The sequence below is a fragment of the Camelina sativa genome, chromosome 17 (assembly GCF_000633955.1).
Source record: "Camelina sativa cultivar DH55 chromosome 17, Cs, whole genome shotgun sequence".
Lineage (NCBI taxonomy): Eukaryota > Viridiplantae > Streptophyta > Magnoliopsida > Brassicales > Brassicaceae > Camelina > Camelina sativa.
This window is the reverse complement of record NC_025701.1, coordinates 27765960-27777516: the sequence shown is the minus strand read 5'-3', so window position 1 is coordinate 27777516 and position 11557 is coordinate 27765960. Positions and strand designations below refer to the sequence as shown.

At 42.8% G+C, this 11557-nt stretch overlaps 1 protein-coding gene across 1 annotated transcript; it reads right to left on the bottom strand.

The window, feature by feature from the left end:
• Positions 9923–11203, bottom strand: LOC104759844. Its single transcript, XM_010482724.1, has one exon. It carries the CDS (start codon positions 11201–11203, stop codon positions 9923–9925), a length of 1281 nt encoding a protein of 426 aa, XP_010481026.1.

Sequence of the window (11557 nt, the reverse complement as noted above, 5' to 3'; positions counted from 1 at the left end):
TACATGGCTTTGGATTCCGGATTCAAAGCCCGGCAGCAGAAAATTTTTTTAATTTTTTTGTTTACTTTAATTAAGCATGTTGCTTTATAATTCTAAGAATGCATCTACAATAAAGTGAATGATTTGCTTAATATATCTTTTAAAATATTCAAATATGTCTAGATATATAATTGTAACGCTACGACTGCCACATTTTTTAGTGACCTCACTTCTATTCTTAGCCTGTGGGATCACTCTATCCGCTGCAGTACATTTTTTGTCAACAAAAGAATATCTCAAACGAGCCAATTGGATTTTAAATTTTTTACATACAAAACAAGATACGGAAAAGTACGCGTTTGACGCGCCAAAACATCCGCCTTTACATTTGCATTTCTAGAGATAAATGATAAAGAAAAAATGAGAATTCTTCCTGTTGCACATTTATTTAAATCAAAACCTATGTTTAATAAATATATTTTTGCTTTCCATGTTCAATGGTCGGAAGCAGGAAATTAAGCATCACACCCGGGATCGAGTCCCGGCTCCTACAAATATAAAAATTTGGCTAATGGGCCGACCAGTTGTGGCCCAATGGTTGACAAAAAAAAAAAAAAAATTTACCTTTGCTTTTCTTCTCATGTCTTTGGGTCTTAATAAGACGGCTAGCAACAATGTTAATGTTTTGCTAATATATTCTTTTAAATATTAACTCTTATCTAAACATATATTATATGAATTCATATCATAATAAGAAATCTGCTGTAGCACATTGGTTAAATCCTAATCTATGTTTTGTTTACATGGCTTTGACTTCCGGGTTCAAAGCCAGGCAGCGGAAATCTTTTTTTTTTTTTTACTTTAATTAAACATGTCGCTTTATAATTCTAAGAATGCATCTACAATAACGTGAATGATTTGCTTAATATATCTCTTAAAATATTCAAATATGTCTAAATATATAATTGTAACGCTACGACTGCCACATTTTTTAGTGACCACACTTCTATTCTCAGCCTCTGGGATCACTCTGTCTGATACCCAGTTTGCTACGTCGAAGAGGCTTTATAGACTTGTTTACCGACCCTACAAATCTCCACGTGATATTTCCCCGTGTTTTGTCTTCACCTAAGTCATACAGATTTGACGATAACTTCTCGAAAGGTCACCCATCTTAAAATTTTCACACCTCTAGCACGTTTAACTGTGGAGTTCTCTCGAGATGGTTGACCAAAAATATAGGGTCACTTTAGTGACATAGGTGACCAAATCTCTGCATGCACCACCATATTTGTGAAACTAAGCTGTTACAATATTTATGTAGTAGTATGATTAGAAATGATATGTTGTACACATTGGTTCTAATCAAATTCTATGGTTTAGAAATATGGTTTTCAAATCTGGGTTCAAATCCCGGTAGGAAAAAAAAATTTCTTATTTTTTCTTAATTAAAACGCTATAATGTATCATGTTGTCTTTTGCCTTCTGGTTCTAAAAAAAACACCTAGCAACAAATTGAATGTTTCGCTATAAAATATATAGTGTTTTATCTCATGTCTTCTGTTTTAAATAAGACACTTAACAACAAAGTAATTGCGTAGCTATAATATTAATATTTACATATATCTATATATATATACTTTATAAAATCATATAGTAATAATCAACGATCTCCTGCAGTACATTTTTTTGTCAACAAAAGAATATCTCAAACAAGCCAATTGGATTTTAAATTATTTACATACAAAACAAAATACGGAAAAGTACGCTGATCTAGAGTTAAATCAATAACCCGAAGCACACTCAACCACGATTAAGTGGTGTTGTCATAGCACTTTGGGGTCGAACCACAGAGACCAAACGATACACTATGAAATTATATAGACCGAGTGTAGCTAAAGCAATAAGAAGATTCTTTTTCAAGTAACCGAATCAAAACAGAAAATAAATAAAAGTTTGTAAAATTAAGAGGAAGTATTGGGTGCAGGGAATCAATCAAGGGTTATGATCAAGAAATTGGGTGATGGATTGGGATAACTTTAGGAACCGCTCTTGAACTCGAATCTCAAATATAAAACTAACCTGTTGTCGCAGTGTTAGTTATCTAAGCAAGGAATCGAATGAACCCTAAACCGTCGTTTCGATCTAAACAATCCTAGCAAGCATTAAGTTCTAGTCCGATTTGTTCACAAGGTGCCCCAACTTTAACTGTCGTTGGCTAAGGATCACCTTTCTCACCTATGTTCTTTTCAAGCAATTCAACAACACTTTTGATGCCTAGATGAATTTAACCTAAGATCATAAACTAGGTAGCTAATCTAGTTTAAGCAGTAAGAACAACTATAGATGAAGAACACAACAGATCAATCCCAAATCTAAAAACCTAAATCAATGAATTGGTCGATCTCGCGAGGATCAGTCGATCCGGAACGTATTTCTGCTCTCAATCCATCTGCCCTTTAGCTCGATCAGTCTTCAACCAATTAAGCTCCAGATGCATACTTTTATCCCCAAAACGCTCAGATTCCTTCCAAAGTCACCTAGAACCTGTAAAGACTCACAAAGGACTAAAATGACTCTAAAAGCACACTTGGACCTAGGAAAAGACTCAAAACAAAACCTAAAAACTATAGTTAAAACCCTATAAAATGCAGACACATCAATTCCCCCGGACTTGAATCTTTGCTTGTCCTCAAGCAAGAACAGACAAAAACTCAGGAACAGAGAAAAGGTTTGAAAGTGGAAACTCACAGATGCTTGGAAACTTCTTCTTTTCACTCTTCATCACATCAAATTGAGAACTACTTTCTGTATTCTGTCCATGATCAGGATCAACACTCCCTACTCTAAACTCCACGGCCTTAGAGAACCTTCAGTCTCCCCATCGTTGTCTCTCTATATCAGATTAGCAAAAAGGTGCGGTCTTACCATGGGAGTATCGATCATTGAACTGTTGACTCCTTCAACCTCTTATCGCCCAAGACCTCCTCTTATGCTCCCTTTCCTCTCTCTTTTCTCACTTCCAAAGGATTGATTTCTCCCTAATTTTCTAGGGTATCATTTTATTTTTTTTTATCAATCCCTTGCTCTTTTCTTGCGGACAGGTTTCCATGAGTTCCAAAGGATGCACGGGTTTACGCACAACCCTCGGTTCACTTCTTTTATTACCTATATCCTCCTTTTCTCTTTTCTTCTTCTCTTTTTTTCTTTTTTTCTTTTTCTACTGAGTACTGAAGGGAAGAGGGAGGGGAAGCATACTGGTGAGGATTTGCATGTCTCGTGAGGCTCAAGGGAGGAGTCTTGTCCGATGTATACCAAGCCCCAAGGTAAGCAATTTAGTCCACTTAAGTCATGTCAAAGCTAGAGACAACTTCTGGTTCAACATAGTGTTCTCCTTGGCGAGTGTCTTTTGGGGCGTGTTGAGACTGCTCATGTTCATTCCAAGCTTCATTCCAAATCAGAGGTACAAAAGTAATCATAAGAGTGTTAGTTCAAAGCAAAAGATTCCTAGAAATGATCATAATTTCCCAACTTTTTTGTTTTTTTTAGACACGACAAACTGACTCAAATAAAAGGAAAATCAAAAGAAACAACCAAAGAAAACGTCATTAGTAACTTGGAGACATCCCTCCCCCGGACTTACTTCACACCGTCCCGGTGTGAAAGCAAAGCTAAGGAAAAGAAACCTCCGACAATAAAAATGAAAAGATAAAAATAAAAATCCTAGAAAAGAAACAGAGTAAACCGGAAAGAGGTAGCTACTGGTCAGAACTACTGAGATCGTGAGGACATCACGGAATGGTCAGACCCAAGAGGCTCAGTAGCTGCGTCCTCCTCGTCTTCGGTATCGATGTGAGCTGCTGGAGGTGGTGTGAAACAGGATGGTGCGAGACTCTGGAGCCAAGTAGCCAATCGAGTGAGTAACATGTTGTTCTTCCGCTGAGTGTCATAGACCCATCTCTCAAACTCGGTGCGAGCTGGATCCTCAGGTGGTGCAGCAAGAAACTGGTTCACATCGAAAGGAGGAAACGGTGGAAGGGGGTGAGATGGCTGCGAAGAGGTAGATGCCCCAGCGGGTTGTGGTCGGCCACGGGATCGGAGGGCTGCAGGCTCTCGCTCCTCTCCCAAAAGAACATCGTCAATATCCATAAGGATGTCAACAGGAGGATCAAAATCGATGTTCTGAACCTTGTGGAGGGAGGTGACGAAAGGCATAGGGATCAGCATATAACGAAGCTGACCGGTCTTGGTCTGGAAGCGATAGCAGTTGTGTCTCACCAAAATCTCACTAGTAAACATGTACTTGAGGTCAAACAACTTCTGCTGTGACACCTTAGCGTGCGGTGGTAAAACAACGCCGCAATACTCGATAATAGGATTCACCAAACTGCCGATTAGAACTCTCTTGTTCTTAGCATGAGCCATGCTCCTCCGAACCTGCTCAAACTCCTTAGATAGCAGGAAGCCAAAGTTGACATCATGAGTTTGCTGGTACAGAGGGGAATCCGGAGCGTGAAGGAACCTGCGAAGACCATGGAAGAACATCCACAACTCAGGTAGCTGCAATGTGCTAGTCTTAGCCCTAGCATAAATTGTGTTACTCAGGAAATTCGCCGTTATTCGGAGGACGGGGTTGAGGATGCGAGACTGCCTGGCGCTTTGAGAAGCATATTGCCCAGCAGCAATAAGCTTCCAAATTTCTGTCCTACTATCGAGCTTCTCCATCGTGCACAATGTGTTTCTGGGGAAACCGAATATGTCACATAGATCAAACATGGAGATGGCATAGTGTTTCCTGAGTAGGAAGAAGCTGATCGAACACTGCTTGGCCATCATATCAGAACCACCCGGCGATTCGAGTTTGACTTTTCTTGCTGCTTAAGCAGCCTGTGGCGAGGAACTCTCGAGCGAGCCGATCATGCAAGTCCCATGCTTGCTCAGCAAAAGTACCAAACCCCATGTTTTTCACCAACTCATCGAAATCCAACAGCATACCCATCTTCTCAAAGAGCTCCCGATCGACAAAACGAGTTGGTCCCATCTTGCATTGTCCGAGTAGCTTCAAACCCTTAGGATCCTCATCACTCCAAACTCTCGTTGGCGGTTCTTCGGAAGGAGTGGCAGTCTCCTTACCGCTACGGCTTTGTTTAGGCATTGTCTACAATAAAAAGTAAATAGCCAATATATTAGAAAAACCAAAGCAATCGAAAATTCCTAAGCTAAATCAATCCATGTTACAAGCCTATGCTAAATTCAAGCTATTGCAACTTAAATCTAGCTCCAAGATTTAACTAGGACAATTAATCTCACCAATGCACTCATCAACGGTAAAGAAGAGGAGAGAATAGCATAAATCTCAAAAATTGAGAAGTGAAAACCTTGGAATCGCCGAAACCGAATATAAATTGGGAGAGGAAGCACTTACCTTGTTCGAATGATTGGCACAAAAATTGGGTTGGGTAAAGCAAATGCAAACCCTTTGGGTTGGGTAAAGGATGAAAGATCAAGTTGAAGAAACCCAAAATTCAAATCAAACAAGAGAGGATTTGAGAGGAGAGGGAAATCGAGTTTGTGGACGGCGAGGGAGGAAGGAAGAAGAAGAGAAATTAGGTTTTATGGGGTGTGAACACGAATCCGGTTTAACCCGGTTCAATTTAAGTTCATAAACCCGAAAACCAATTTTCTTCCTTCCTTCTCCCTTTTTTTTTCTGTTTTTACGTCCCTCGATTTTTCTTACCTGGAATGGGGATCAATCAATCCAGAATTAAATTAGCTGATCCTGACCACCACGGAACTTTCCTTGAAAAGGGTTTCGCATCTTCTGCGTTTAGAACCTGTTCCTGAAAACCAAACTCACTACCAAACGTGATTCTCGAGTGACTCTGTAAAGAATACAAAAATAGCAAATTTCCTAAGAAAAGAAATACAAAACCAAAAAGAGAAAGGTAAGCAAATGCAAACCCTTTGGGTTGCCTCCCATTAGCGCTTGTTTATAGTCTCGAGCCTGACTTTTCTTGCTGCTTAAGCAGCCTGTGGTTCCTCCAAAGGGAGATAGGCCTCAGTCGGGTCATGATCTGCTAGGTATGGCTTAGGATGTTGGCCATTGAGAGTGAATTCTTTACCCTCTTGGTCCCAGAGTACAACAGCACCATAGGACATGACTTCCTTGATTCGAAAAGGTCCGGACCAACGGGAACACAACTTCCCAGGAAATATCTTCAGCCTCGAGTTGAAAAGAAGGAACAAATCATTCGCAGCAAAATCCTTGGGGATAATCTTCTTGTCGTGTAAGGCTTTGGTCCTCTCTTTATATAACTTGGTGTTCTCATAAGCATCCATGCGAATCTCATCAAGCTCATTCAGCTGAATAAGGCGTTTTTCTGCTACGGTCTTGACGTTGAAGTTCATCTGTTTGGTCGCCCATAAGGAATGATACTCAAACTCAACAGGCAAGTGACATGATTTCCCATAAACCAGCCGGAAAGGGGTGGTGCCGATGGGTGTTTTGTAAGCAGTCCGATATGCCCATAATGCCTCATCGAGTTTTCAGGACCAATCCTTTCTGGTTGAGTTGACTGTCTTTTCCAAGATGCTCTTGATTTCTCGATTAGAGATCTCGACCTGCCCAATGGTCTATGGATGGTAAGGGGTAGCAACCTTGTGTGTCACGCCATGTTTTCGCAAAAGGTTTGCAAAAAGCTTGTTGATAAAGTGAGTGCCCCCATCGCTTATTACCACCCTAGGAACACTAAACCGTGGAAAAATTATGTGCTTGAACATCTTGAGGACCACTTTCGAATCATTAGTAGGACTTGCGACAGCTTCAACCCATTTGGAAACGTAATCCACTGCAACAAGTATGTAGAGATTGCCATAAGAGGGTGGAAAAGGCCCCATGAAGTCGATTCCCCAACAGTCAAACACCTCGATTTCCAAGATAAAGTTTTGTGGCATCTCGTTCCGTTTGCTGATGTTTCCACGTCGCTGGCAAGAGTCGCATCGGGAGACAAAGTCGTGTGCATCTCGGAATAAAGTGGGCCACCAGAGGCCTGCTTGGAGCACTTTTGTCGCGGTTTTGAAAGTAGCGAAGTGTCCCGCGTAGCTAGAACCGTGGCAGTGAAAAAGAATTCCTTGTACTTCTGATTCTTGAACACATCTCCTGTAGAGGCCGTCAGCACAATGCTTGTAAAGAAAAGGCTCATCATCGATTCTCAGCCTAGAAAGGTGGTCTGCAACCCCATTCTCAATCCCCTTCTTGTCCCTTATCTCAAGATCGAACTCCTGCAGTAGTAGTATCCATCGCAGCAATCTCGGTTAAGCATCTTTCTTAGTTAACAAGTAGCGCAGTGCGGCGTGATCTGTGTGTACAATAACCTTGGATCCAACCAGATAGGATCTGAATTTTTCAAAGGCAAAGACTATGGCGAGTAATTCCTTTTCTGTTGTGGCGTACTTGGTCTGTGTTCCATCGAGTGTCCTGCTAGCATAGTAAACAACATGCAACTCACCATCCTTGCGTTGTCCGAGAACCGCTCCTACAGAAAAATCACTTGCATCGCACATAACTTCGAATGGCAGATCCCAATCGGGTGGTTGTACTATTGGAGCCNTAAACCGTGGAAAAATTATGTGCTTGAACATCTTGAGGACCACTTTCGAATCATTAGTAGGACTTGCGACAGCTTCAACCCATTTGGAAACGTAATCCACTGCAACAAGTATGTAGAGATTGCCATAAGAGGGTGGAAAAGGCCCCATGAAGTCGATTCCCCAACAGTCAAACACCTCGATTTCCAAGATAAAGTTTTGTGGCATCTCGTTCCGTTTGCTGATGTTTCCACGTCGCTGGCAAGAGTCGCATCGGGAGACAAAGTCGTGTGCATCTCGGAATAAAGTGGGCCACCAGAGGCCTGCTTGGAGCACTTTTGTCGCGGTTTTGAAAGTAGCGAAGTGTCCCGCGTAGCTAGAACCGTGGCAGTGAAAAATAATTCCTTGTACTTCTGATTCTTGAACACATCTCCTGTAGAGGCCGTCAGCACAATGCTTGTAAAGAAAAGGCTCTTCATCGATTCTCAGCCTAGAAAGGTGGTCTGCAACCCCATTCTCAATCCCCTTCTTGTCCCTTATCTCAAGATCGAACTCCTGCAGTAGTAGTATCCATCGCAGCAATCTCGGTTAAGCATCTTTCTTAGTTAACAAGTAGCGCAGTGCGGCGTGATCTGTGTGTACAATAACCTTGGATCCAACCAGATAGGATCTGAATTTTTCAAAGGCAAAGACTATGGCGAGTAATTCCTTTTCTGTTGTGGCGTACTTGGTCTGTGTTCCATCGAGTGTCCTGCTAGCATAGTAAACAACATGCAACTCACCATCCTTGCGTTGTCCGAGAACCGCTCCTACAGAAAAATCACTTGCATCGCACATAACTTCGAATGGCAGATCCCAATCGGGTGGTTGTACTATTGGAGCCGAGATCAGTGCTTGTTTGATTGTTAGGAAAGCCTCCAAACAATCTGCGGTAAACTCAAAAGAGATGTCCTTGCACAGCAGCTGGGTGAGTGGTCTGGCTATCTTGGAGAAATCCTTTATGAACCTTCGATAAAACCCAGCATGGCCAAGGAAACTGCGAATGTCTTTAACGGTTTTCAGAAGTTGCAGACTGGACATGACTTCTATCTTGGCTTTGTCGACTTCTATCCCTCTCTCAGAAATTCGATGGCCAAGAACAATCCCATTGGTGACCATGAAATGGCATTTCTCCCAATTCAGTACAAGGTGTTTATCCACACAGCGTTTAAGCACTTTGCACAAGTTGGATAAACAGGAGGAGAAAGATGAGCCATACACCAAAAAATCATCCATAAATACTTCCATAATCTCCTCAATCAAGTCGGAGAAGATCGACATCATGCAGCGCTGGAAGGTGGCTGGGGCATTGCACAACCCAAAAGGCATTCGTCGGTAAGCGAATGTGCCATATGGGCAAGTGAAAGTTGTCTTCTCCTGATCATCCGGGTGAATCGGAATTTGGAAAAAACCAGAGTAACCATCCAAGAAGCAGTAGTAAGGGTGGTTCGCTAGACGCTTAAGCATTTGCTCAATGAATGGAAGAGGGAAGTGGTCCTTCCTAGTGGCTGCATTGAGCTTGCGGTAGTCGATACACATGCGATGCCCTGTTANCGCGTAGCTAGAACCGTGGCAGTGAAAAATAATTCCTTGTACTTCTGATTCTTGAACACATCTCCTGTAGAGGCCGTCAGCACAATGCTTGTAAAGAAAAGGCTCTTCATCGATTCTCAGCCTAGAAAGGTGGTCTGCAACCCCATTCTCAATCCCCTTCTTGTCCCTTATCTCAAGATCGAACTNACAACTACTGTCACCCCTCCTTTCTTCGGCACTACATGGACTGGGCTCACCCAAGTGCTGTAAGAGATTGGGAAAATAACTCCGGCTCCCAACAGTTTGAGGATCTCCTTCNAAGCATCTTTCTTAGTTAACAAGTAGCGCAGTGCGGCGTGATCTGTGTGTACAATAACCTTGGATCCAACCAGATAGGATCTGAATTTTTCAAAGGCAAAGACTATGGCGAGTAATTCCTTTTCTGTNATGAAATGTCATCTAAGGAATAGCCCAAAGCCTTCCTATGTTTTCTTAACTCGCAGAGCAAGAGTGCAGTTTCAACATTGTTTAGGTTAGAGTTAATGATAACCGGGTATGTGGAGTTATGTCCGAGATACGCGTACCTTAGCCCTTCTGGGAGTGGCTTTAAGTCCAACTTCGGAGCTTTGAGTTCGCTCCAATCCTCCTGATTTGATTTTGTCCCAGGGCAAATTTCGAGGTCAGCTGATCTGTCGCTTGGAATGGTCAATCCATCGCCTTTATCGGATGCTTCCACAGGAGGAGTTGGATCAGTCATTCCAGTTTCCGGATCAGTCAGTCCAGGTTACAGGTTGATGAATAGGACTTCATGTTTCAGAACTGCTGCAGCATCGAGTGTTCTGGCCAAGTTCTCAGTCTTCTCAGAGAGATATCCCAGCTCTGGTTCCGTCTTGGTGAGTGCTACAGCCAAATGATCACTTGTACACACTTCATCATAGATCTCATCAGCTATTTCACCTATTGTATCAACCCAGAAAGTTTGACCATCAATCGTAGGTTTCTTGGCTGCTTTCTCCAAATTGAATCCCAAAATCAGATCATCCATGTGTAAATCAATCTTTCCCTCCTTGACGTTTATCATCGCACCAGCCGTGGCCAAGAAAGGTCTTCCAAGTAGAATCGGTTCTTGGGATTCCTTGTCAAGCTTCAGAACTATGAAATCAGTAGGAATGTAGCAGTTCCCAATTTGCACTGGTAGGTTCTCCAACACTCCTTCTGGGCGTCGAGTGGAACGATCATCAAGGACGAGGGTGACTTGGGTCGGTTTGAAGGTGTAGAGGCCAAGTCGTGTCGCAACACTGAGTGGCATAAGGCTCACGCTCGCTCCCATATCGCAGAGGCATTTGCTGAACTTGAGATCTCCTATCGTGCAAGGCAAGGTAAATGGTCTCGTATCCCCACAGTTTTCAGGCATTCGATTTTGGAGCATAGAACTGCACTCTTGTGTGAGGTACATCACTCCTTTCTCCAGACTGAGCTTGTCCGTTAAAATTTCCTTCATATACTTCTTAAGAGCTGGAACCATCCTTACTGCTTCGATGAAAGGAAGTCTAACCTGAAGCTCTCCTACTACTGACTTCAGCTTCTCATACTCTCGCTCCTGAATCTTTGATTTACGGCGAGTAGGGAAAGGTAGTCTGGGTGCATAGGGTTGTTGCAGTCCGCTGGGTTGTTTTTCCTCAGGAACTGTTGATCCATGTTTAACAACATCATCAGGAATGTTGTTGAGAACTTTGTCATGGTTGCCTTCCTGATTTTGTGTTTTAGACTGGTCAGTCCCGCCGCTGGATCGGTCATTCCCTGCTTTCTGTTGTGGTTTCGGAAGCTCCTTGCCGCTTCGAAGGGTGACGACATTCACATATTCTTTTGGATTAGCCTCGTTCTTTCCTGGAAGTGTTCCTGGAGGTGCCTTGACTCTAGCTGCCGATTGTGCCACTTGGTTTTCCAACACTCTCATGTGAGAGTTTAACGATTCGATTCTCCCATTCAGCTCAGAATACATGTTGTCGATCTTGACAGTCACCTCAGTGGCATTTTTCTTCTGGTTCTCCATCAGAGCATGCATCATTTGTTCCAGTTTGCTCTCCTGTGAGACTGCTGCCTGCGGTGCAAACGGTTGATACCCTTGCGCGAAGTTGTTGGCTGAGGTTTTTGTTGGAAATTCGATCCTCCAAAGCCTGTACCCTTGTTCTGGAACAGCCTATTCTGAGCATCTTCATCCCTCAAGGTGGCTTGCCTCGGAGGTGGGTTCAGTTCGGCTTGCTCTTGCTGGTTCTGCCTCTGCTGTTGTTGGATGATGCCAAGCTGAGGGTTGGTCGAATTAGCCCCTGTGTTCTCTCCGTCAGCCATAGAATTGGTCTGTGCTTTTGCTCTCCGGTTCTCGCGTTCGAGCTGTGCTAATTCCTTGTTCCCTAGTATG

Excerpts from the sequence above, each read along its gene's own strand:
- LOC104759844 (XM_010482724.1), bottom strand. The coding sequence starts at position 11,203 with ATGCATGCTCTGATGGAGAACCAGAAGAAAAATGCCACTGAGGTGACT.